This window comes from Oryzias latipes, chromosome 14 (assembly GCF_002234675.1).
Source record: "Oryzias latipes chromosome 14, ASM223467v1".
Lineage (NCBI taxonomy): Eukaryota > Metazoa > Chordata > Actinopteri > Beloniformes > Adrianichthyidae > Oryzias > Oryzias latipes.
In genome coordinates this window covers 8,600,588-8,624,691 of record NC_019872.2, presented here as the reverse complement: position 1 = coordinate 8,624,691, position 24,104 = coordinate 8,600,588, and the positions used below count along the sequence as shown (strand labels likewise).

General features: G+C 39.6%; 2 protein-coding genes across 3 annotated transcripts; both read right to left on the bottom strand.

Moving 5' to 3' along the window:
* Nucleotides 1–38: 38 nt before the first annotated feature.
* LOC101162465 (clustered mitochondria protein homolog) lies at nucleotides 39–17,223 on the bottom strand. Of its 2 annotated transcripts, XM_023962847.1 has the most exons (29): nucleotides 17,012–17,223; nucleotides 15,377–16,150; nucleotides 14,762–14,913; nucleotides 14,519–14,690; nucleotides 9,836–9,970; nucleotides 9,627–9,745; nucleotides 9,397–9,551; nucleotides 8,183–8,308; nucleotides 7,450–7,597; nucleotides 7,284–7,376; nucleotides 6,991–7,209; nucleotides 6,732–6,904; nucleotides 6,327–6,638; nucleotides 6,170–6,258; nucleotides 5,402–5,503; nucleotides 5,218–5,318; nucleotides 4,988–5,140; nucleotides 3,795–3,857; nucleotides 3,471–3,721; nucleotides 3,312–3,396; nucleotides 2,591–2,744; nucleotides 2,000–2,139; nucleotides 1,791–1,871; nucleotides 1,574–1,699; nucleotides 1,028–1,149; nucleotides 854–947; nucleotides 638–760; nucleotides 487–561; nucleotides 39–378 (listed from the first exon to the last, which is right to left on the bottom strand). In XM_023962847.1, the coding sequence occupies exons 2-29, from the start codon at nucleotides 16,143–16,145 to the stop codon at nucleotides 370–372; spliced, it is 4,341 nt and encodes a 1,446-aa protein (XP_023818615.1). In that variant the 5' UTR covers nucleotides 16,146–16,150; nucleotides 17,012–17,223; the 3' UTR covers nucleotides 39–369. The 2 variants fall into 2 exon arrangements, with proteins under 2 accessions (XP_023818615.1, XP_023818616.1); XM_023962848.1 differs by having other exon boundaries at nucleotides 15,377–17,223.
* Nucleotides 17,224–19,979: 2,756 nt separating this feature from the next.
* Nucleotides 19,980–23,958, bottom strand: LOC105355576 (coiled-coil domain-containing protein 92). Its single transcript, XM_011483256.3, has 4 exons — nucleotides 23,356–23,958; nucleotides 23,038–23,186; nucleotides 22,908–22,955; nucleotides 19,980–21,097 (listed from the first exon to the last, which is right to left on the bottom strand). The coding sequence occupies exons 1-4, from the start codon at nucleotides 23,406–23,408 to the stop codon at nucleotides 20,409–20,411; spliced, it is 939 nt and encodes a 312-aa protein (XP_011481558.1). The 5' UTR covers nucleotides 23,409–23,958; the 3' UTR covers nucleotides 19,980–20,408.
* Between the last annotated feature and the right edge of the window lie 146 nt (nucleotides 23,959–24,104).

Sequence of the window (24,104 nt, the reverse complement as noted above, 5' to 3'; positions counted from 1 at the left end):
ATTTCCTTAATTAAAAGTGTAAACAGAACGTCGTTCTGCATTTAAACAGAATTTATTTGTTAGTTTTAATAAAAGTTTCACTTGTATGTGTTTTTTTTTATTTTAAACTAATGAGAAAAAAATCCAGAAATCAGCAAATTGGTGTCATAACAATGGCAGGAATAATTTCATGATCCATTTGTCTAGAAAAACAAAATTAAAATTAACGTGGATCACCTCCACCTTATCCTTAAACATTTTTTCAGAATAAACAGATCAGTTCTGTTAATATGGCAGCTCCTCTATATTGTCAATTGTCGAGAGGAGACTTTGTGGTTCCTTTGTCGTTTTTTCCTCCAAAAAAACTTTTATTTTCTTCCTGGGTTGTCTTCAGATTTGCTAAAATGCAAAGAGCACAAACAAAAATAATAATGATAATTAAAAGATGACATGAATATGATGCCCAAATATTTAAGCCCTGTTGGTAGAACTGCTTCAGAGGTTTACCTGGGTGGGGTTCAAAGCAATGCAACACACCATGTTGAGCTGCTGAAGGACAGCAGACAGACTCCGAGTGTGAAGCTGAAAAGGAAAACAAGCAAAAAATAATTTGCTGTCATGCCTCCCTGCTGATTTAAATTCTTGACGTGCAACAAACCTCTGGAGGTGGGATACAGGCACTTGGTGCTTCACTGCAGAAACAGTCCATTTTTTGGACCCGCTGACTGAGGCTCTTGAGGTGTTCTGAACATTCCTTTGTATTGGCGTGATTCTCACCAACCTTGAAATGTGCAACAACAACAAAAAAGTAGTCGTCAGTTCTAGTGGTGAGCACACACAGCAAAAACGCAGCATCCTGCAGTCTGAAACACACCTGACTCTTATAGATGGAATAAGCCTCTTTCTCGTGTTGCAGCGCTGAAAAAAAGTCTCCTTTAGCCTCAAAGACAGCGGTGAGCAGATGATGACTGCACGGAAGGGAGAAGAGGAAGACAGCTGATGTTTAAGAGGAAGATGAACTTAAGCAGGAACATAAGGACACAGTTACCAGTGTGCATGTTTTAAGGATGTGACCCCGTGGTACTTTGAAGTTAAATTTAAGGCATTCTGTAGGAACTTGACGGAAAGCTCGTACTTTGTTAGTCCATAAAGTACGAGGCCCAGCATAGTCTGTTACAAAGAAACACATCAAGTATAAGTAACACAGTTTGATTAACAACTTCTTACAGAAAAGGAAAAACTTTAAAATCTTTGAAATCTGTAAATGAAATATTTTTTATTGTTTACTGTAAATGGCAATACTTGTATGCTCTGTTGGATACCTTTATACTTTTCTTAACCCTTGTGCTTTCTTAGATGACCCCCCCCTTACATTGACGTGTTCTCCCTACCATGACAAAGGTGGATAAAGGTGGAAAGATTTCATGTAATCCATGCTAACCAGTGAAGATCACAAATCATTGAAGAAAAAAGGTTCAGCGCACTGTCTAGTGGGTCTAAATGACCCAACTCCCATTGTTAAAGTGCCTAGGATAGCACAAGGGTTACAGCAAAGAGGGACAAGGGCACTTAAAATAAAGGTCACCACACTTACATCCAGTAGTGCTACATGTGGATGATCCTCTCCACTAACAAGCAAGGTGAGGTACCGAGCTCGATACAAAAGCTGTGAGGATGTTGATTGTTGGCCTCCAGCAAAGCAATATAGTGCCAGGTACATCTAGATTAAAAGCATAAAAATTAAAAAAATAAAGCATGGTTTCAAGAGAGCTAAACTTGATCAACAAGAGTTTTGTGATCTGACGACTTACATAGTCTTCTATGGTCTGCGGATGATCAATCCCTCGTATCCTCTCAGAAATCATCACTGCTTTTTCCTGCTGCCTCACCGCCTATTAGACATGAACACAAGAGTGCAGTTTAGAGACTTTTTCCAACAACATCAGATTTGGCTGCGAAAGAGCCAAACAAACAAGCAGCAAGCAAAGCACTAAAAAAGACATTTGTTTTGGATATTTACATCCCCGACATCGTGGCAGACGTAGCTGAGTCGGCCCAGGAGCCGCGTGCACGCGCACACATCCTCATGCAGGACTCCACATGTGCGGCTGTAAAGAGTCAGAGCCTGGGTGATCAGGTCACGGCTGTCCCTGAGAAGACCTGAAAAACAAACAACAAAATAAGGGTTAAATTCTGCCATTTTTCTACTGTCTGTCCATTACTCACAGAGGGACTAATGCACCAGATGAAGGACAGGAGAAAAGATTCTTACTTGATTCTTTGGTTGTGAATACTAAAGCCCCATTCAGTGCACTGGCAGTAACTGAACCTGCTTAAGATTTTGATCTGCTGCATTTATATAAAACTACACACCTCAGGACTGTAATGCTATATTTGTGACTTAAAATATATTCGTTGAATATAAAAGAAAGTCTTTTGTTCTACTTGCAGATTGATTTTTGTTATCACTCACTTTTGTTTAGAGAAATCTTAGAAAGACAAGTGTTTAAATCAACACAAAAATGTAAAGGCAACAGTCAGATTGGGCTTTTATATTATATTTATTTTGCCTCTTTAATGAAAGATGGTGACAGGTCTGTTTGTGTCTCACCCTCCTGTGCAGCCTGTCGGGCTCGGTGCAGGAGCGGGGTGGCATCGCTCGACGTAGGTTTGAGATGTTTGACCACAGGAAACAAGTTGACCACATCGTCCTCCACGAACACTGGCTTCTGCCGGGACTCAAATGAGTACTCTCTTAACTGCACCTGAAGACAGGAAGACAGACAGACAGAAGAGAGGAGGGAGTGCTCTAAAGCTGTCCGTTTTACACCGTCAGGAAACTTCAGGGTTTGAGCTTTAGAAGGATCAGTTTAGCAAAAATAGGAAATGATCACAGTAGCTTTTTGCATTTAGAAAAAAAAGACAAGCCACCTTGAAAACCTTGATTTAGGTTTTCATTTTGATTTTACAAAAAATATGTTAGTTACTGTTTATTTTTGAGGAATGATTTATTTTTCATGATGTGATTATTACAAATCATGTTAAAACAAATAGGATTAACTACTGTGTTCATTCCAATTATTTTTTATAAACGTTAAGCAAGGGAATAGAAGTTATTTAAGTTAAAAATATAACTCAAAAGAAAAAGAAATATTGATAAGTATAAACTTATTTGGTATCAGCAAACAGTGAATATCTAATTAGTAAATACTAGAAACAACAAGACAAAAAGACAGCTTTAACTTGATCGTTTTTTAAATGCCAAGGTTTGTTTCAACTTGATAAAATAACTAAAAATAGCTAAATATGCAAAAAAAAAAGTTTAATCTCACCTGAATGCCGGTTTTAATCGCAAACTCTCTCAGTAGGGAGATCCTCTGTAGATTGTGCTTCTCTATGACCTCTTCTAAATTCTCACTGAACATAAAGTGAAAACAGATTCATTTTTGCTGCACTTCTGCAAATTGTCCCACATGCAAAGACACTCCCACCTCTCAACTGCGTATTTGTAATAGTCTTTTGCCTCAGCCTTTATCCTGTCCCACAGCCTGCTGGACGTCAGCCTGGCCCACACGCTGTCCGCAGTCAAGCTCACCCGGCTGCTGTGACTGCGGCGCCGGCGGCTCCTGCGATGAGAGAGCAGCTCATTGGAGCTGCTGTCGGACAAACCGGAGCAGGAGGAGGTCAGCAAGCAGTTGAGGAAGTGACTGACCGCCACGGAGAAATCAGCAGGTTTCACGTCCTGGCAGAAAACATTCTTATTGTAAAATAAACCAAAAAAAGATTAGCTTCAATATGTGTCTTTATTGGTGCACCTGTAGGTAGGTCCTAAAGATATGTTTAGCACTTCTGATAATCACTTCACTGATGGAGATTCTCTGTAAAGAAAGGAAATCAGAGTTTGTCCTTTGGTCAACACTTATTATAATCCAAATACCTTAAAAATCAATTTCTCATCAAAATCTGAAAAGTCTAACAGAATAAATATATTTTTTTTGCACAGCGACATGATTTTAAATTTCATCAGATTTTTACGGTAGTTATTCATACATGTGGCTCTAACAAGACTAACAGCTGTGCTTCATTCATCGGATAAAATCGTGTGAAGGAACAGTTGAATAAGTGAGTAATTTATTTTATGTGAATGCACTAATTTGCAAACAGCAAAAAAGATTGGAAAAATACCTAAAAGAAGTAAAAAAAAGCTTGAATCCACATTTTTAATTAAGAATATTAAAATCTAAATATTTTCAATCACATCAAATCAAACTGAGACAAAATGACCGGTTCCACAAGTATTTCAACCATATGTTAAGCATTTAAGTATTAACGATTATGAAAAAGATTTTCTTTCTTACTAAAAGAAATCATTGGGCTTAATTTAGTTCCCTTTCTTGCCCAAAGAAGAAAATATGACATAAACAATGTGATAATTTCAAAGGGCCTATTCCATGCAAAATAAACCTTTTGAGCTTTTAAATGTGTTATAATGTTCATTCCTCATAAAAAGAAACCCCAAAGTGGGATTTTGTTTTTTTTCCACATATTTCTGAGTCTTCCTCTAAAAACCTGCGCTCTGAGCACCAGCCCCTCACAAGCCACAAAAACAAGCATATTCTCACATTGTGTCGTAGACCGGCAAGAACAGCCCCTTCCAGGTGGAGTCTGGGGAGCCAGAGATTGCTTAACTCAAAAATAAATTGAGTTTAAACCAAACTCCTATAGCTCAAAAATTTCATATTGCTTCAAAAAGTAATCCAAAAATACATCTCAACATAAATAATCCAAGAGTTGAGGTGAATAAATCACTCGAGTATTATTTTTTAAGTGTTTCTTTTATGTGGAATTTTAAAACTGTTTAAAAAACTTTGATTGTATCTTTGCGATGTAATTTTCTTGACAGGGCAATTTTTTCCTCTTTTTTCCTTGACATGAACAAAAAAATTAAGCTTAAGTTTGAGAGATACTGCATATTCAGCCCTCTGTGAAAACTGAGCAAATGAAATACCTGCACATGTTTGAGCCTCGCTTTCTCCTCCATCATGTCCAGTTTCATTAAAACTGAGCCCAAATATCGCACGTTTACCCCTCGCTGATGCAGAATTGAGGTCAGGCTCGCTCCATCCATTGGATTTGCTGTGTGGTCGAGACAATCCCTCAGCTGCAGCATAAACAACCGATACATGAGACTTCACAACATGATAAACACAAAACCTGTCACTCCTGAAAACAACTCACCACTGCTGGAATCTGGTCAGAGAGAAGAAAAGCTGCAGCGCTCCACAACAGCCGCCTGTGACTGTGAAGCTCCTCAACACAGTCGGAGGGAAACCTTACACCTGCAGTGAAGAGGGATGCTTCCTTTACCTGCATGATTGAATAAATGCTGACGCTTCTGCGTGTGAGAGAAATGAATCAGTACCTGGAGAACAAACGTTGGGATTAAAACGCATGTCGAAGCAGGACTCGCTCACTGATCCAACGGCTTTACAAGCTCTCGAGAAAGCCGTTCTCCTCTGCTGTTCTGCATAAAAGAAAACACAAAAACGGGAAAACTCTCAAACCTTTATCTCAAAGAGAAAGGTTAAAAATCAGGTGAAATGTTTAAAGTTCAGTAAATGTTTGACTAACATTCATTGTCATTAATTTGGAAACAAAAAGAAACACAATTAGGTTTGAAGAATAAGATCTAGTTTTAGATTTTATGAGGGTTTATTAACTAACTTGCACTAAGATCATATTCTCAGTTTGTTCTAAAATCAATAATTTCCACCTATTACACTATTGTCACTGTAATCAAAATGAAGCACAATAAGTTATAAAAACTTAAAAAATGCAAACCATTTGCTCAGAATTAGCAAAAGAAAACGTACTATTGAGCTGTTTAGCATTCACTTTGAAGTAATTCTATCTAACAGTTTTTTTCCCTTTTGAATGTGTGTGTGTGGAACTTCTCATTTCTAGATTATGATTTCTTATTATTAGATTTCTTGTTAGGTAAACTTTACTTGGTGCATGGACAGATAATTTTCCTACTTTCTAGTAATTCCACACCTTTATAGAGATTATAATGAAGTAACACCAACATTTTCTTCCTCTCAGCTTGTTGTGTTTACTTGTTGACATTTGAATTTTTTTCATTTATCCATGTCACAGTGAAATTCCTTATGGTCTTCAGCTCTGGGCTCACCGACAGCTCCTGCGCTCCTCTCCGTGGCGTTGTCCAGTTTTTCCAGTTCCCTCAGTTCCTGAGACATTATCTTCACAAATAGCTCATACCTGCAACAAAAACCCAATATATGAATATCCTGCAGTTCAAGCCGCTGTGGACAGCTACCTGTCCTCACCTATGCCGGACGAAGGCTTCTATCAGTTCTGATCTCAGGCTGGCCAGGCTGTGACGATGACGGCACGGATAACCAAAGCTTTTACACACATGTGGCAGCTCCTCTGTAGTCACCTCACCCTCAGAAAACTGGAAGTTCAGATCTGGTGGGAAAGTCCTCAGAAGGTCTAATATGTAAGAACGCCTGTCATTACCAAAGAGGCCAACAGTGGAGATGCCTGAGCAAAGCTCTGCTGGTGTGTTGTTGTGATCCAACACTTGGTGATGCTGGATTCTCAGCGCTTTACTGGTTTTACTCAGAAGCTCCAGAAACCTGCCAGGAAATAAAACTTTCTGGTGTGACCATCACAGCGAAATGAGCAAAGAGTAAAAAAAACCTCACGACAGCTGAGTGTGAGTGAGTCACCTGGGGTGTGTGAAAACTGTTTTCCCATTGTCGTTGGAACCATAGACTATCTGTTCGTGGTTTTTCTCCAGAATGCCAGGAATGACAGTCTGCACTACAACACGGACACCCCGGTAATCCACCACAGCTGTCCCGAGAGTGTGGAGCCCCTCTGTGTCAACAGATGTGTACGCCTGCAGCAGAGGAACACAGAAAACAACAGAAGGGCTTTCCTGTGAAGATTCCATTACATCAATCACTCCTCCGTTGGGGTTTCTACCTGCACTCCCCTTAGGTCACACAGGGCAGCAGCATGAGCAGCCATGTCGCCTCCTAGCGGTTGGTAGTGATCAAACAGGTCAAACCCCTGACTAAAGAAGAGGTTGTTCCACACGAACATCTGCAGATGAGGCGGCTCCCTTGGGTTTAATGGCATGACGTTGCCATCTATCACGGCTATAGCACCCTGTGTTGCAGCAGCAACAAAGTCACTGTTTGTCTGCAAGAGATGAAAACGTCATTACGCAAAGAGCAGCAGGAGTTTCACTTTTGTTAACCGAGGACATGGAGGACCTTAAAAATGCTACGCTCCCTGTGCAGTCGTTCCTGTAGGGACCCCCTGGGGAGTTCCCGGCATCCCTGCAGTTCTTCGTTCCAGTCCCGACTCTGAGCAGAACATGCCCACATTTCAGCATCAACGTTGCTTTATCTCGACTCCTCTGAATGTAGTTTAAACCACCTGCCCAGCCGTGAGTTCATCCTGCCCCATGTGACTGCTGGGAGACTCTCCCGCTCGCACACAGTCCAGCTTGTAGTCACCATGAGGAGCGATCCAGGTGAAAATTTGGAAAGGTGCCGCCACACGCTCATAAAGATGTTGCTGAGCTCTGATTAAAAGGATCAGACAAGAATTCTTATGGTGGAAAAAGTTTGGATATTGAACCATTGATAACCCATTATAATTATATGCATCATATTTGATACAGGGATTTCTGAGATGATCCAAACAGTCCTTAAAAACCTACTGTATAAAACTAGGTCCACGTTTTCTGCTCTGTAGTTCACCATTATTCCACGAGGGGGCAGTAGAATGGCTTTTCCTGCTTATTTCAAAATGGCTAATTCTATGAAATCTCAAAAAAGCTTTTGGTGGGAAAAGTTTTGCTAATTGTCAAAACTTTATGTTGATACAGTAACAGTGGTACAGAAACTTTCTTTCTAAAAAATGTTCTGTCAATATTTTTGCATCTTAAACTAATATTGTTGTGAGCAGAAACTGACCACATTTTTTTTTAATTTAAATCATCAAACATATCATAATTGATCCTATGACTGTCATGTTACTTAACAATGGTACTTCAAAATATTTTTTGTGAATTTTATTCAAAGATTTTAAAAACATCTTAATTAAAAAAAAAATTCCCAATAAGTAAATGCATTTTCTGTTTTTCTATAAAAAATAAAAGGTTTACCTCCTTTTCTGCAGAGCGCTGAAGTTTTTCTTGAATGCCGGGCTGACTCGATTCAACAGCTCGACTAGAGAATGACAAAGGATTTGGGGAATAGACGGCTTAGGGTTGAAGATGAACGCAGTCGACCTGAAACAGGTGGAGAGTCACACTAAGGTTTATAAAGTTTAGGGCAAGATCATAGAAAGTTTTCATTTTTCACCATTTTTTTTGTTTTAGAGTTGTTATGAACTGCCAAGCATAAAGCAAACCCTGGCTTACTTTGAGGTAAAACGTTTTTATTTTATCCTTATTTAAAATATTTAAAAATATATAATTACACTACTGTTGAATGAATATAAAGCTTTTTTGCCTTTTTTGTTAAAAAAAATACACAAGTGAATGTGCCAGTAAATAAATAAAAAATGCCCTAAAAATATACTGTAAGGGAAAACTATTTCATTAGAAGCTTAGCTTAAGATTACTTCCTGGCTTCTTAAAACAATTGATATTATTTTTATTAAAATGACAATTGACATCCATCCATCCATCCATCCATCCATCCATCCATCCATCCATCCATCCATCATCTAACATCTTCTGCTGTTCATCCGGGACTGGGACTTCCCTCTCCCTGGCCACTTCTTCCAGCTGCTCTGGGGGGACCTCGTGGCGTCCCCAGGCCAGGGTGTCTCTCCAGCATGTCCTGGGTCTTCCCCGTAACCTCCCCCCAGTGGGGCATGCCCGGAACACCTCCCCAGGGAGGCGTCAAGGAGATGATGCCCGAGGCACCTCAACTGGCCCCTCTCGATGTGTAGGAGCAGCAGGTTCACTCTGAGCTTCCTCCGAGCTTCTCACCCTATCTCTAATGGAGTGCCTGGCGACCCTACTACAGATATGTTTATTAAATATTCCACAACAAACTATGCTCTTCTCAGGTGATACAATAATTATTAAAAAGGAATATCATAGTAAAAAAAGTAGACAAAGTAGCTAAAAAGAAAATTTGTAATCAGGTTCTGACACATATTAAGTGAATTACTTTATTGCAGTGTACATCCTTGACGCCTATCGATGCACTTGTGCAAATCAAACCACTTTGGCTCCAAACTTACCTTAATTTATCACTACTAGAAAGCAGAACATGAGTGATATTTTTGCATAGCTGGAAATAAATTCCAGGGGTTAAACAGTAAAAGGATTCTCTCCAGCATTGTTTTGAACAGCTTAGTACTCACTGGTTGCAGTAGAACCCTCGTGTTGACGATGTGATGTTGAGCTCCTTGTCTTCCAGCGTCAGGACGTTAATGTACATTAAGTCACCGTGCATCCTCCTGTTTCCTGGAGGAGGGTTCCAGCCGCTCAGACTCAACACCCGCAGGCATTGCAAAGGCTGCAATTCCCCATATTCAGCAAATATTACCTATTTAAGCAACTGTACTGATAATAGTATAAGCTGCTATCTCACCTTCCAGTCATCTCTGACTGGCTGCAGTGGAGTTACAGGAGGCTCCCTACATCCAGGAAGGATGTAGTCTGGAGGACTGCAGTCAGCAGAGTCTTGCTTTGTGGCCATTTTTTCTCTTTCTGAAATGGTTTAATGAAACCATTACAGGCGTAAAATCTCAGACAAAAATGATCCACAGAAATGAGTAAAAATGAGACGATCCCCCTCACCACGTATGGTATACCAGGACAGGTAAGACAGCGAACTGCCGTTCACACCGTTGAAAGCGTCTGCAGGACCGAGGCTCCTCAGGAGATCACTCACGTGTCGGAGATGAAGACGAGCCTCACGGATGGAGTAGGAATCTGAAACAGAAGAAATAGTATTACAGTTTTACTTTACCTCAACAGAGGGATTTGTTAGCTTTCATTTCTGTTGGATTTTGGGACTGAGAAAAACAAAGAACCTGAAAAAATAAAAATAAAAATGTTCTGCTCCCATCTCTACAGAAAAATAAGGAGGTGAGAACAGATTACTTATTTTAAAAAAAAACTATCCATTTGATGACAGTTATAGAAAATCAAGAAAATATTACATACTGTAACACAACTGGTGATTAAAAAAAGAGGGGCTTTAATACTTGGCTTTTGGCGCAAGTGGCGCAAGTCAAAACTCCAGGTTCATTATGGAATGTATAAGGGGGAGTTGTACGCTTACAACCAGATCTTATGCAGAACAAGGGAAAGGTACTTCTCTGAAATCATTGGAAGTTGCAGCAGCAACTCTCGTATCCTGTTCACAACAGTAAACAGAATAACTAACCCTCCAACCCAGCTACCAATAGAACTGGTTTGCACCCCTAAATGTAATGAGTTTGCTGTGTTTTTCAATGACAAGGTTCAGGGCATTAAAAAAGCCATCAACTCCACAACACATATAACTATCCAACGGCCACCTACTCACGCTAAGATGACTCACTTTGTACCTGTCACTGACCAAACTGTCCAAGAGACCATCACCCGTCTGAGCTCGTCTACATGCTGCCGTGATGTGTTACCCACTAGATTTCTAAAGTCTGTCCTGAACAGTGTGTTGCCATCAATTACTCAAATAGTTAACATGTCTCTTCAATCTGGAATATTTCCCGAGGCCTTAAAAACTGCAGTCATGAAACCTCTCCTGAAGAAGAGTGGTCTTGATCCCACTGTACTGAATAATTACAGACCTATCTTTAATCTGCCATTTTTAGGAAAAGTCCTTGAAAAAGTTGTCTACCAACAGCTCACTGACTTTCTCGTATTAAACAATGCATTTGATGTTTTCCAGTCAGGTTTTAGACCCCATCATAGCACAGAAACTGCTCTTATCAAGGTAACCAACGACATCCGCCTGAACACTGATGATGGCAAAGTCTCGGTCTTAATCCTGCTAGACCTGAGTGCTGCCTTTGATACTGTTGATCATGGGATCCTTTTGCACAGACTCCAAGACTGGGTTGGCATCTCTGGATCTGCCCTAAGTTGGCTCAAGTCTTATCTAGAAGACAGGAAATATTTTGTTGAAATTGGGAGTTGTGTCTCAGACTACATGGCCTTGACTTGTGGTGTGCCCCAGGGATCGATCCTGGGACCCCTTCTGTTCAACCTCTACATGCTGCCACTAGGGCAGTTAATATGCAGTAATAACATATCTTATCACAACTATGCAGATGATACTCAGATCTATGTGTCACTGACAGCAGGTGAATATGGGCCGGTGGATTCACTCAGCCACTGCCTCCAACAGATCAGTGCGTGGATGCAGAACAACTTTCTCCAGCTAAACTCAAACAAGACCGAAGTTATTATTTTTAGTCCACAGAAACAAAGAGAAAGTGTCAGCAGCTACCTTCATTCTCTGTCTCTTAAACCCTCAAATCAAGTAAGAAATCTAGGGGTAATCATGGACTCTGACCTGAACTTTAACAGCCATATCAAGTCAGTAACATCAGCGGCATTTTACCACCTGAAAAACATTGCCAAAATCAAAAACATAATGTCAAAGCCAGACCTGGAGATACTTATTCATGCATTTGTCTCCAGCGGGTTAGACTACTGTAACGGCCTGCTCACCGGCCTCTCCAAACGAGCTGTAAAACAGCGTCAGTACATCCAGAATGCTGCTGCTCGAGTTCTGACCAAAACCAGGAAGTATGATCACATTAGTCCTGTGCTCAGGTCTCTGCACTGGCTCCCTGTACCTCAAAGAATAGACTTCAAAGCAGCTCTGCTTGTGTACAAGTCTCTCCATGGCCGAGCACCAAAGTACATCTCTGACATGTTAGTGCCATATGAACCATCTCGTACTCTGAGGACCTCAGGGGCCGGCCTCCTGTTGATTCCCAGAGTCAGAACTAAACAAGGGGAATCAGCGTTTCAATATTCTGCAGCTAAAATCTGGAACAGCCTCCCTGAAGTCGTAAGACAGGCATCTTCTGTGTTCATGTTCAAATCTAGACTTAAAACATTTCTGTTTAGCCGTGTATATGACTGAAAGGTCCTATCTGCACTTTTCTTTCATTTCCTTCCTTTATTTTTAAATCAATTTTTTTCTTTTCTTTTAAAGTAAGTTTTACGTTGATTACTTCTATGATGTATTGTCATTTTAATGCATTTTTCTGTTTTGTGAAGCACCTTGAATTACTTTGTGTACTAATTGTGATATACAAATAAACTTGCCTTGCCTTGCTTTGCCCTTTGTTTGATTGATATTATGCATACAAGAACGAGCTTTTTAAATTTTTTGTTTTTGGAATTTTTTTTTAAATGTACATTTTGTTAAAGTGAACAGAAAAGGATGTTATCTGTGGAGAAAGTATCTTCTATAGAATTTTTACGTGCTACAATTTACTTGGAACATTCTTAAATAAATATAGTTTTATGTTTTATTTAATAAATATATCAATTAAGTCTTTTATTGTTGGGAATTCTACACAACATACAGTGCTAAAGGTGAAGACGTGTACCTATTATGACATGCTTTGCTACATAATGCTAAAAATGTACAGTGAGGACCATAAATATTTGAACAGAGACACATTCTTTCTAATTTAGTTTCTGTACATTACCACAGTGAATTTTAAATACAAAACAACTCAGATGCCATTGAAGTGCAGACTTTCAGCTTTTATTCCATGGGTTGAACAAAAAGATTGCATGAAATGTGAAAAACTAAAGCATTTTTTAAACACAATCCCTTCATTTCATGGGCTGGTGAGTAACTGGACAATTGACTTCCATGCTATTGCATGGGCAGTTGTGGGCAATTCCATTGTTATGTTATTATGAGTGAAGCAGATAAAAGGCCTGGAGTTGATTAGAGGACTCATGCTTGCATTTGGAAGATTTTGCTGTGAACAAACAACATGTGGTCAAAGGAGCTCTCCATGCAGGTGAAAGGAGCCATCATTAAGCTGAGAAAACAGAAAAAAGCATGCCAGAAATTGCCACAGTATTAAGAGTGGCAAAATCAACAGTGTGGTACATCCTGAAAAAGAAAGAAAGCACTGGTGAACTCAGCAACGCAAAAAGACCTGGACGTCCACGGAAGACAACAGTGGTGGATGATTGCAGAATCATTTCCATGGTGAAGAGGAACCCATTCACAACAGCCAGCCAAGTGAACAACACTCTCCAGGAGGAAGGCGTATCAGTATCCAAGTCTACCATAAAAAGCAGACTGCATGAAAGTAGATACAGAGGGTACACTGCAAGATGCAAGCCACTCATAAGCCTCAAGAATAGGAAGGCTAGATTGGACTTTGCCAAAAAGCCTCTAAAAAGGCCAGCACAGTTCTGGAAAAACATTCTTTGGACAGATGAACAAAATGAACCTCTACCAGAATGATGGCAAGAGAAAAGTATGGCGAAGGCATGGAGAAGCTCATGATCCAAAGCACACGACATCATCAGTAAAGCACTGTGGAGGCAGTGTGATGGTCTGGGCGTGCATGGCTGCTAGTGGCACTGGGACACTAGTGTTATTGATGACGTGACACAGGACAGAAGCAGCCCAATGAATTCTGAGGTGTTCAGAGACATACTGTCTGCGCAGATCCAGGTGAATGCAGCCAAACTGATTGGGTGGCGTTTCATAATACAGATGGACAACGACCCCAAACAAACAGCCAAAGCAACTCAGGAGTTTATTAAAGCAAAGAAGTGGAATATTCTTGAATGGCCAACTCAGTCACCTGATCTTAACCCAATTGAGCAGCATTTCACTTGTTGAAGACTAAACGTCAGACAGAAAGGCCCACAAACAAACAGCAACTGAAAGCCGCTGCAGTAAAGGCCTGGCAGAGCATTCAGAAGGAGAAAACCCAGCATCTGGTGATGTCCATGAGTTCAAGACTTCAGGCTGTCATTGCCAACAAAGGGTTTTCAACCAAATTAGTATTAGTAATGACCATTTTGTTTTCAGTTAGTTCATTTGTCCAGTTACTTACCAGCCCATGAAATGAAGGGATTGCGTTTAAAAAATGCTTTAGTTTTTCACATTATAATGCAATCTTTTTGTTCAACCCATGGAATAAAAGCTAAAAGTCTGCACTTTAATGGCATCTGAGTTGTTTTGTATTTAAAATTCACTGTGGTAATGTACAGAAACTAAATTAGAAAGAATGTGTCTCTGTCCAAATATTTATGGTCCTAACTGTATATCAATAATTGAATAATAACTGCTACAAAAAAAGGTGGACCTGTATCTGGCTTTTTTTTAACAATTACTTTTACTTATAAGTTTAAAATTGGTGTTTTGGTTATTTAGGTTCAGTTTTGAATTAAATGATTTTCTGCTTTAATCAAAAGCTGATGATCATCACTTTACTATTAAAATTGGGTATTGCAAAGTATTGTAAGATCAAAAGCCATTACCCTCCACCTCCTTAATGAGCGCTCCGTCCTGAATTCCCGGGATGGAGCGCAGCTCCGCCCGGCAGTCCAGGGTGGTTCCCTCCAGCTGAAGGGAGAAGCACGTGCGATGGCAGGTGAACTCATGATCCATTAGAACTTGCTGTAGGTCAGACACCAACATTTGTGCTGACACCTGAAAGAGGAGGAGGATGAGAGCCAAACCACAGCAACGTCTCTGCGGATCAACGTTTGAAGAACCAGAACCTGGAGGTCAAAGGTTTCGGTTCCAGGTGCCTGAATTCTACAGGTAAATTCGGTGTCTTGGAGATCCTGTATATCTTGAAGGGTTGAATTGTTCCTTTTCTCCTCATGACATGCCTCTAGTGGGTCATCGTTACAGCTTTCTGCAGCCCGAACTGGAGGAATTGAAAACATGAAAACGGGTCCAAGAAAAAAAAATCCTTTGATTTGAAATATTAGGAAAAGCTTTATGAGGCTTTAAAAACTCAAACTACATTTGTTCATTGAACCCTTCATTTTTCAAGACAAATATAGTCTTCCTGAAAAAAAAAAATTGTCATCTTGTCATTTATGGACAAGAGTAGTTTTTTTGCCTCTAGAAAAGGAAGTTTAAGTTTTTTATGAATGTTAAAAACCGCATATTAAGTACACATACTCTTAAAATTAAGAGTACTATATAAACATTTACATTTCTAATGTGACAGCTAACTTCTTTTGCCTTTTTTAAATGTTTTGGATAAAAAAAACTCTTCTTTTAAACATTTATTTGTCTTTATTTGCCACCTAGAAACTAAGTTTTATTTACATTCTGACAATACTAAGAAGAACAAAACATGCAAAAGAGGAAAATCCACTCACCTCTTCCATGTGCCGCTGCTGAAAACAACCTATCAAGAAAAAGCAGGGGCCCCTGCTTCATCCCTGATCCCTCCTCATCACCTCCCTCCAGAAAACATTGATGTGAGGTGGAGGGTTCTGCTGCCTCCACAGACTGATGATTAAAGCTACTGTTCAGATCTCTCATCTGGAGTTTGGGGTCATCGCATCGGACAGGGAAAACTGTGTTTTTTCTTTTTCTCAGATCCTCTTCTAGCTTTTGTTCAGTTTTTATTGTAGTGCGTATTTCTTGAGATGATTTTGTTCTGTTTTGAGCTTCATCTTTCTCCTCCTCAGTCTCATCCGACCTGAGCATCTCTGTCTGAGTCTGGACCTCCGCCTGGGATTTGGTCTCAGTCTGGACTCCCATACCAACATGAGTCTCAATGTCAGAGAAGCCTCTTCTTTCCCCTTCACCCTTCTCATATTCTGGCTCCATCAACCTCAGCCCATCCTCTTCCTCAGATACCAATAAACAAACCATAGGCTCTGCCAAAGTAACTTCTCCTGCAGGGTTGCTGCTTAGAATGATGTCAGGAAACAGGAAGTGCTCCGGTTCGAGGGCGGGGTTTGTTATGCCGATAGACACGGTTAACAGGTCGTCCTCCAAAGTGTGTGAATCGCTCGGTGACTCACTTTCAGTCTCATCGCTGGATAAAAGATTGGACTGCTCTCCCCCGCGCTGAGCCGACACGTCCTGCCACTTAAAATAGTTTGAAAGCGTTTGACAGCACTGCAGAATGTTTCCCATGGTGCCTTAGTGAAAATCAGTCAGGAGAGAATAAAAGAAAGTTTCAGAGTTATAACGTTTTTAAAAATGATTGTTTTAATCAACTTTTTTTTGTTTTTGTTTTTTAAACCATGTGCTAAAAAAACAAGGATTTAGCCAATAAAATCTGTTTCGGATCTCAATTATTTTGAAATGAGAGTGTTGTTGAGAATAATTATAGTTACTTTACAAACAAATAAACGAGTGTGGCTTGTGCTTTGACTGTTTTTCCCTTTTAAACATCGATTGTTGTGTACTTAACTCTTAAACATGACAACAAACATTTAGTTTGTTGTGTTGTGATATCAAATGATAGTTCAGACTTCTCTCTGGTGCAAAAGAAAAGAAACTTCAAACTTTAATTCATTGGAGAAAAACTGATTTAATACTTTTATACTCCTTTTAATTTAAATTTTTCTTCTTTTTATATGTTGCTTTAACCATTTCTATCAATATATTATTTGACAATCAAGTGGAGAGGACACTAGAAAGGGCTTTTTTTTCAGCACGTGTGTGTGATTGTATAGACATGGGAATGCAGGGAGATTGGAGCATATAACTATTGTGAGACTGGGAATGATTTCTGCAGTGCCATCACCCGAAATTCACCAGAGAATTTTGCACATTAAATTTCATCAAAGGGAACGATGGAACCTGGAAGACAATAATATCTGCTGACAAGTTGTGTACCCTATTACAATATTGTCAAAATAAACACATTATTTACTACTTTTTCTATAAAGATCACACTTTATATAAAGTTTCAGAAACTAATGTTTAGCAAAACATAAAAACATAATCCCACCTGTTCCATATATGTATTATGGTAATAAAGGTAGAAGCCCTACCATGCAGAGAGAGGACCTCTAACGCAGTCTATGTCATCTTCTATGAAATCCTCTGCGTTTCATCCTGTAGAAATCAGAGAGTAGAGTTCCTCCAGCTTTCCTTACTGTCTGAGGCTCCTCTGTCCTTGCTGAGGAACCATGTTGTGCAAACTGGGAGCGTGTCTGCCCTTCAAGGCTGCAGGCAGAGGAGCTGAGAGCCTGTAATCCCTCGATCCACACACGCAGTACCGATTTTATCCACAAGAGGGCTATGACGCAACTTCCTGTATTTAAAACTTTTTGAAAAAAATTATTTTACTCACCGTCCTTAACATATTTAGCTATAATGAACACATTGAACGTACCTGCACAGTATGCATTACATACTAGAAACTAAAAGTTTAATATTTCTACTCAGAATACAGAATTCTTAAACGTTAAACGCAACGGGTTGGCATCCAGCAATGTCTAAATTAAAAAAGAAGACAAAAATACATAAACATATAATATTTCTTTATCTTTACACCGTGCTTTTCTTTTTTACACAGGAAAAGGACAAACTGCCTTTTCTTAAATGTCTGTTCTTTTAGGAAAAAGCAGCAGGTGCGTTTTGCTGCCATCTACTGGTGACACCGTTTCATACAAATGCAAGGGGCAGTTTAAAAATAAATAGCTTTTTAAGGACAAACGATGTCCTAAAAATGTTGGACCATACTTAAACACAAAAAAGAAAAAGAAGAATTCCTCTAAAAAATAAAATATAGAAAAACTTTTGTACACATGAGTATGACTAATTCAGAAGGCTTTCTGCAAACCATAAAATGTAACTAATAAATGAAAATAAAAAAAAAAAAAGGGGTTAATACAAAGAAACACCCTGGTTTGCCGAAGATACATAACCTTTTTTTTGTATTAGTAAAACCTGTCCAACACAAAAGGCCTTCAGCTCTCATTTGTTCACTCAGTTGTTGGACAGAACAAGTTAAAAAAACAGACAAACAGGAAAGTGTAGCATATTAAACGCTTCATACAAAGAACTGGCGCCTCATCTCATCTTAATTGCACAGTGCATTTATTACAGTAACCAAGTCTGGACTTTGATGAAAGTCCAAAATTAAGAAGGTTATATTTGAATTATTTTATATTAGGATCAAACCTTGATTTGTTATAAACCCTCAAATGAGTTTTTGTGAAATTAAGGGTAAAAATTGAATGTGGCTGAGAATTATTGATGCATTACAGTTGTTATAATGGAGCTAAAAAAATCAAATCGTGTGGCCAGATGTCCCCAAGATATTAAAACTTTTTATTTATTTATTTGTCTTTCATTAATATTAGTCAAATAATGGTTTTAAATGTGCCTCCTTTTATTAACTGATAATTACCAATTTCGTAATTTGTAAAAAGGTTTCTTAAACTATACTATATTTATATTATTTTTTCAGTGATAAGAAATGTATACTTGTTTTGATATTTGATCTGTATAGGTTATAATGATTTTTGAAATAATGATTTATGTGTTTATTTAATATGTACTACATCTTTGTCATTGGATTTACATAAATTTGTGGTTTTTGTAATGACCTCAATCAGTGTTGGTAAGGTATAAATGACTGATTAGAAGTTAAGAACTGGATAATGATAATTTATGTAAAGAATATACAGAAAAGAAAAAGCTAAATATAGCAAAACAGGGGTGGGATTATATAAATGTCCTTCGTCCCACTCTTTTCCAAGCAATTATACAACTCCTTTTGAAAAAATTTAACATTTAATCATCTTATGTTTGCACATGAGTAAGTTTGTCTATTTATGATTAAGAGTAACAACTAAATTATTTATAATTGTATGTATGCGTATATAAATACATATATTTTCCAATCAATGTCACAACTATCTTTGATTGCTTGAAATAAACCATTTCCAAATCCAAATAGAAACTTTGACCTTTTCTTACACACTATAATCTATTCATCCTAAAAAAATAGCAGCAATTTCCAAACTGCAGTTGACTTTGTTTGGTTTCAATTCTTCTAAAACCAGGGGAAAATGGTATAATTTAAGTGATGCAGCCCAGCACCATCCTCGGGGCTACAGAGCATAAAACAAGCCTCTCAGTTTGTTTGTTTTTCTTCTAACACTTTCTGGCAGAAGCTGAGGCAAGACTATGGTTGCCATGTTAACACTGCATTAACATTCTGAGCACAGGAGCCAAGACACTCCAGAAGTTAGACAATACTCTTCTTACATGAGAGACAGACTTACCCTCAGTCTTACATGTATAAAGTGCACAAATTTATTTTATTTGTTATCTCGCTAACATTGTCTTTACACTGTCCCATGTTGTAAATAGTCATTAAAGTCAGTAAAAAGAAAGCTTTGAAAATCTTTTCAGATCACTTTTCTGTGATCGTTCAAACTTTCTTAAAAGCCATTCGTCACAAATCAATATAAAATAAATCTAGAAATCTAATAATGGCTGATCTTTGTGCAATTATTACTACTTGCATGCTGTAATTATTTTTATGAATGACAACCACGTGAATGAAATAGTTGGTAGTGTTAAAACAAACATAAATATATATATGATATGGAATATCAATATTTTTGAGATTTGATTGTTTTTTAAATGTAAGAAGCTGCACTGACATTCAGGGCAAAGAGCTGCTATCTTTCAATCCAGTTCATCTTCTGTGATCAATTTACAGATTTAGTTTCAAAGTTGTCAATATTTTTCCTCCTATACTGATTGGTTTAAACAAATACCCCTAATCTGATAAGACAAAAAAACCTTTCCATGAACTTCATTAACACTATTTCTGTCTGGGTCTTTTATTTTGTCAAACCAGCAAGACTGAATGCCAAAATTATCAGAATTGAAAACATAAAAATTAAGATCTAGTCAGCCTGAACATCAACGTAAGATGATATCCTAAATAAGTATATTTAAAATATATAATAAATATATAAAAATGACAATACAAAACCATTTTTGCCATACCTAGGCACATTGCATGAATTTACTAAGGTGCAAATCATATAAAATTCATAAAAGCCCTCTCAATTGACCTTCTGAAGCTGAAAGGGAGTATTGCAGTGAAAAACAAGCTATTTTAAGCAAAGGTGAAGAAAGTGTTCATTGACTGGAGACGAGGCTGCTTTTAATGATCAGCAGAGTTCTAAAAGGAAACAGCATCAATATAAATCACTGATGAGTCTTTTTTTGACCACTTTGACCACTTTACGTGAAACTCATGTGATAAATTCTATTCACATGTATTCCTGCAGGCCTGGTCTTGCTCTCCTGTGAAATGTTAGGTGTGCAACTGAATTTTAAGACACTACAGACAGTCAGAAGTCTGCTTTAAAATAAATGCATATGAAAGACATGGAAGACGGAGTTGCCTCTTCATCGTCCTCACAGTGCAGTTTCTCCCTCCGCTGCTCCCATGTCCACCCTCCTGTGCACCCCGCTGTCCTCCAAATCCTCCCACTCATCCTCGACACCATCTCCATCGTTAGGTCTGCTATGCTGGCCCAGGCGAAGAAGGCGATATCTGAGCGGCACCAAAAAGAGGGCGGGGTCAGGCATTGAGTGAGGCCGCTGTGGTGACGTCACTCTCTCCTGTGGGACGCAGGCTCTGACTCTCTCCTCCCTCAGGCTCACAAGCCTCTGGTGTTTTGCTCTTCCCTGACCCGGAGACACAGGTGCAGGTGGGGACAATAACCAGTCTTCCTGACCTACTTCGTCCACCTCCTCCTCTTCTCCTTCCTCCCCTCTGGCCTCCTCCTCCTCCGTCCCTGCAGCAGATCCCGCCCCCTGCTGCTGCTGAAAGAGTTTTAACTGTGCGTTTTGGAGCTGGTGGCAGAGGGACATGGTGGTGACGTTTTGACGCTGAAGCTCCCGGTTCAGCAGCGTGATCTTATGACTCCGTTGCTTCAGCTCCTCCAGGAAACGCCGCTCCTCCTCCCGGAGACTCCTACCAAGTGCTGACGCTCGAGCCCGGCCGGCTCGCAGCTCGCCACGCGTGGAGACCATCATGTGCTGCTGACGCTGCAGCAGGCGCTCTGCAGCCTCACAGCGTGCGGCGAGCTCTGCTTCCTCCTCTGATGAACACAATACAACACTTGTGTACACCTCATCACACACATTCAGGCATTCCAGCTGTCACATCATTTGTGTCATCTTTTATTTAAGGATTCAAAACAAACATATGTTAACTCTGACTTAACCAAACTTACATGGATAAAAATGAGTTATTTCCTTAACACAGACTAATTTTTCCACAAAACTGCCCTTTTTAATAATAGTCTCATTTTGAATCAAGAAATTGTGTATTTTTAAGAATTAAAAACTTTTTACAGTACAGTATCAATATGTTACAAAAGCAAAGCTTAATACTGATGGACGGTTGCTCCCGCGAAGTGCATTATGTCTGATATTCCACACTTCAAAGGCCATTAACCCGCTTATATCATGGTCACTCACAAAAGAAATAATTATTCATTCAGTTTGTAGTACTTCGCTCTTGTTATTTGTGCGGTTTAGATCGATTTTTTTCACAAAAAGCAGACTATTTGTGACGGTGTGCCGCAGTTTGTCATGTTGCCGTGACAACACCCTGCTGTGCCGGCACCAACCTCAACTACAGCGGCAAAGGAAAGTGATTTTTATGCTGGTCGACACGATAGGTTAAAGCATCAGAAAGTTCACCTCTTACCGGTTGCTTTTGTCCAGATGATGAAGCAAAAGTTTGTTTTAAAGAAGCCAGTGCAGTCATCTAGAACCTTTAAGGTGTGTGAGTGACCAGAACTTCTTTTTTAGGTGTGCGGTTATGATTATGCATTATCACTTTTCAATGCACACCCAGCGGCCAATCAGAATCGAGGATTCATCCAGACAATGGTATAAATGTACGTATAAATGTACGTTATTTAATAATAAAACATAAAGTCAGTTAAGTCAGGTAAACTTCTCATTGTTAGAAATATTTTAAGGAATAGGTCACAGGATAATCACGTGAGCACACAGAGGATTGAGTTGAGTTTTATCTAAAATGTTACCTAAAAACAGAAAATCTTAACTCTTGCCTGCAAGTTATAGCCAATGCAATCAAATGTATAGGTTCAGAGGCAGATCCTGTACTCCAGCACCAGCTACCTTCATCCTTGGTCTTCCTCTAGACCTCTTGCCTAGTAGCTCTAGATCAGCATCCATCTACAAACATATTCACTGTCTCTCCTCTGGACATGTCCAAACCATCTCTGTCTGACCTTATCTCCAAACCTCTGACATGCCTTCCTTCTCTACTCAATCCTGATCCTATCCATCCTAGTCACTCCCAAAGAGGACCTCAGCATCTTCATCTCTGTTACCTCCAGCTCTGCTTCCCGTCTTTCCTCAGTGCCATTGTCTATAGGCCAAACAACATGGCAGGTCTTACCACAGGCTTGAACACATATCCTCTAAATGGAGCTAAAAGTCTTTTATCACACATCACATCTGACACTTTTCTCCTCCCATTCCAATCTGCCTGCATTCACTTCTTCACTTCTTTTCTCACTCTCCATTACTCTGGACTTTTGACCCAATATACTTAAAATCTTCTTCCTTCTTTGTCTCTTCTCCCTGTAATCTCACTCTTCCACTTGGGTCCCTCTCATTCACACACATCTACTCTGTCTTGCTGTGACTAACCTTCATTCCTCTCCTTTCCAGGGCAAACTTCCACCATTAGCTTCTTCTCCACCTGTTCACTGCTCTTGCTGCACATCACAAAATCAACTGCAAACATCATAGTCCATGATTCCTGTTCAACCTCATCTGTCCATCAAACAGGAAGGAGTTCAGGCCTTTGTTACCTGTAACGTGCAATATCATTTGCTTCTCACCTTTGCAGCGCAGGAGGTCACTCACCTGCTGTGCGTCTGTTGGGAAACCTGGAGTCCAGCTCGCAGCTCAGCTCTGCACACATGGAAGACGCAGCAGAGGGGTGAGCATGCATGCAGAGTGGCGCAGACCTGCGCAGAGACGCAGAGTCATTTACCGTGACAGCGCCTCTTCAGGTGCGTGATCTCCCGCTGCAGACCGCTCAGCATCACCAGGTGCTCGCGCTTCAGGAAGACAATGCCCCGCTCCACGCTGGCCACCTGCTGCTCCAACCTCTCTGCGTCCATCACCGAACCCCCGCACCACCTGATTGCAGAGAAACATCTGGAGCATTCACAGAAGATACTCTAGAACGTGTATCATTCCAGATATAGGTCAGTCGCTCTTACTGCATCATGTATTATTATTATTACTATTATTTTTTGCATCACATATGTCTCTTTTTTTGTGCGTGGATATGATCAGCATGACTGACCGTGGCCTTGCGTGACACTGAAGCGGTGTCCTCTCCGATTCAACGTATGTCATGGATCTCCGTCTGCCCTTGAAGAAGCGGCGAAACAAAGCCACGCGAGAGCAGAAGGACGCTCGTGACGCTTTAGAATCCCACCAAAGCTGCTTCTTTTCTTAAAAATGTGAAAAATCCTGCAGCTGCTTGATGCGAAATAACCCCCTGTTCACCTTCTGATGCTGCAGCGCTGCAACAAAGCCGGCTGTATGGGGGGTGTTTAGTGACTCGGGGAAAAAGGGGGCGGGGCTTAAGGGATGGAACAGCCAAAAGCAAGGAAGACTTTCATTTTTCTTTAGATACTGTTCTCTTTAAATAATTAAATAAAAATGTGTTCTTCAAATTTAGAAAATAGATTTTTTTATTGATCTTCCATCCCTTCCAAAACAAACATAAAAGGTGGAACATGTGCTGCAATGAAGACCCCCGCTTTTGGGGAACTGTTATCAAAGTTCAAGTCATAGATATTAGTAAAACTTTTTGTTTCAAGTCATTTCAAGCTTAAAGTACCACTGTGATCATCTTTTGATCTATTTTCATAGGGTTCCCCGTGGTCTTTTAATCACAGGTACGCTTTTTTTTTACAAAAAAAACCCAAAAACTTTCTAGGACATAGTTTCTGCAGAGTGGTAATAGTTCATTGGAAATCTGCCTCTGACTTTTGTGTGCAAGCATGAAGAAACCCAGCCTCCCCTACCTTACCTGTTGTGGAAGCA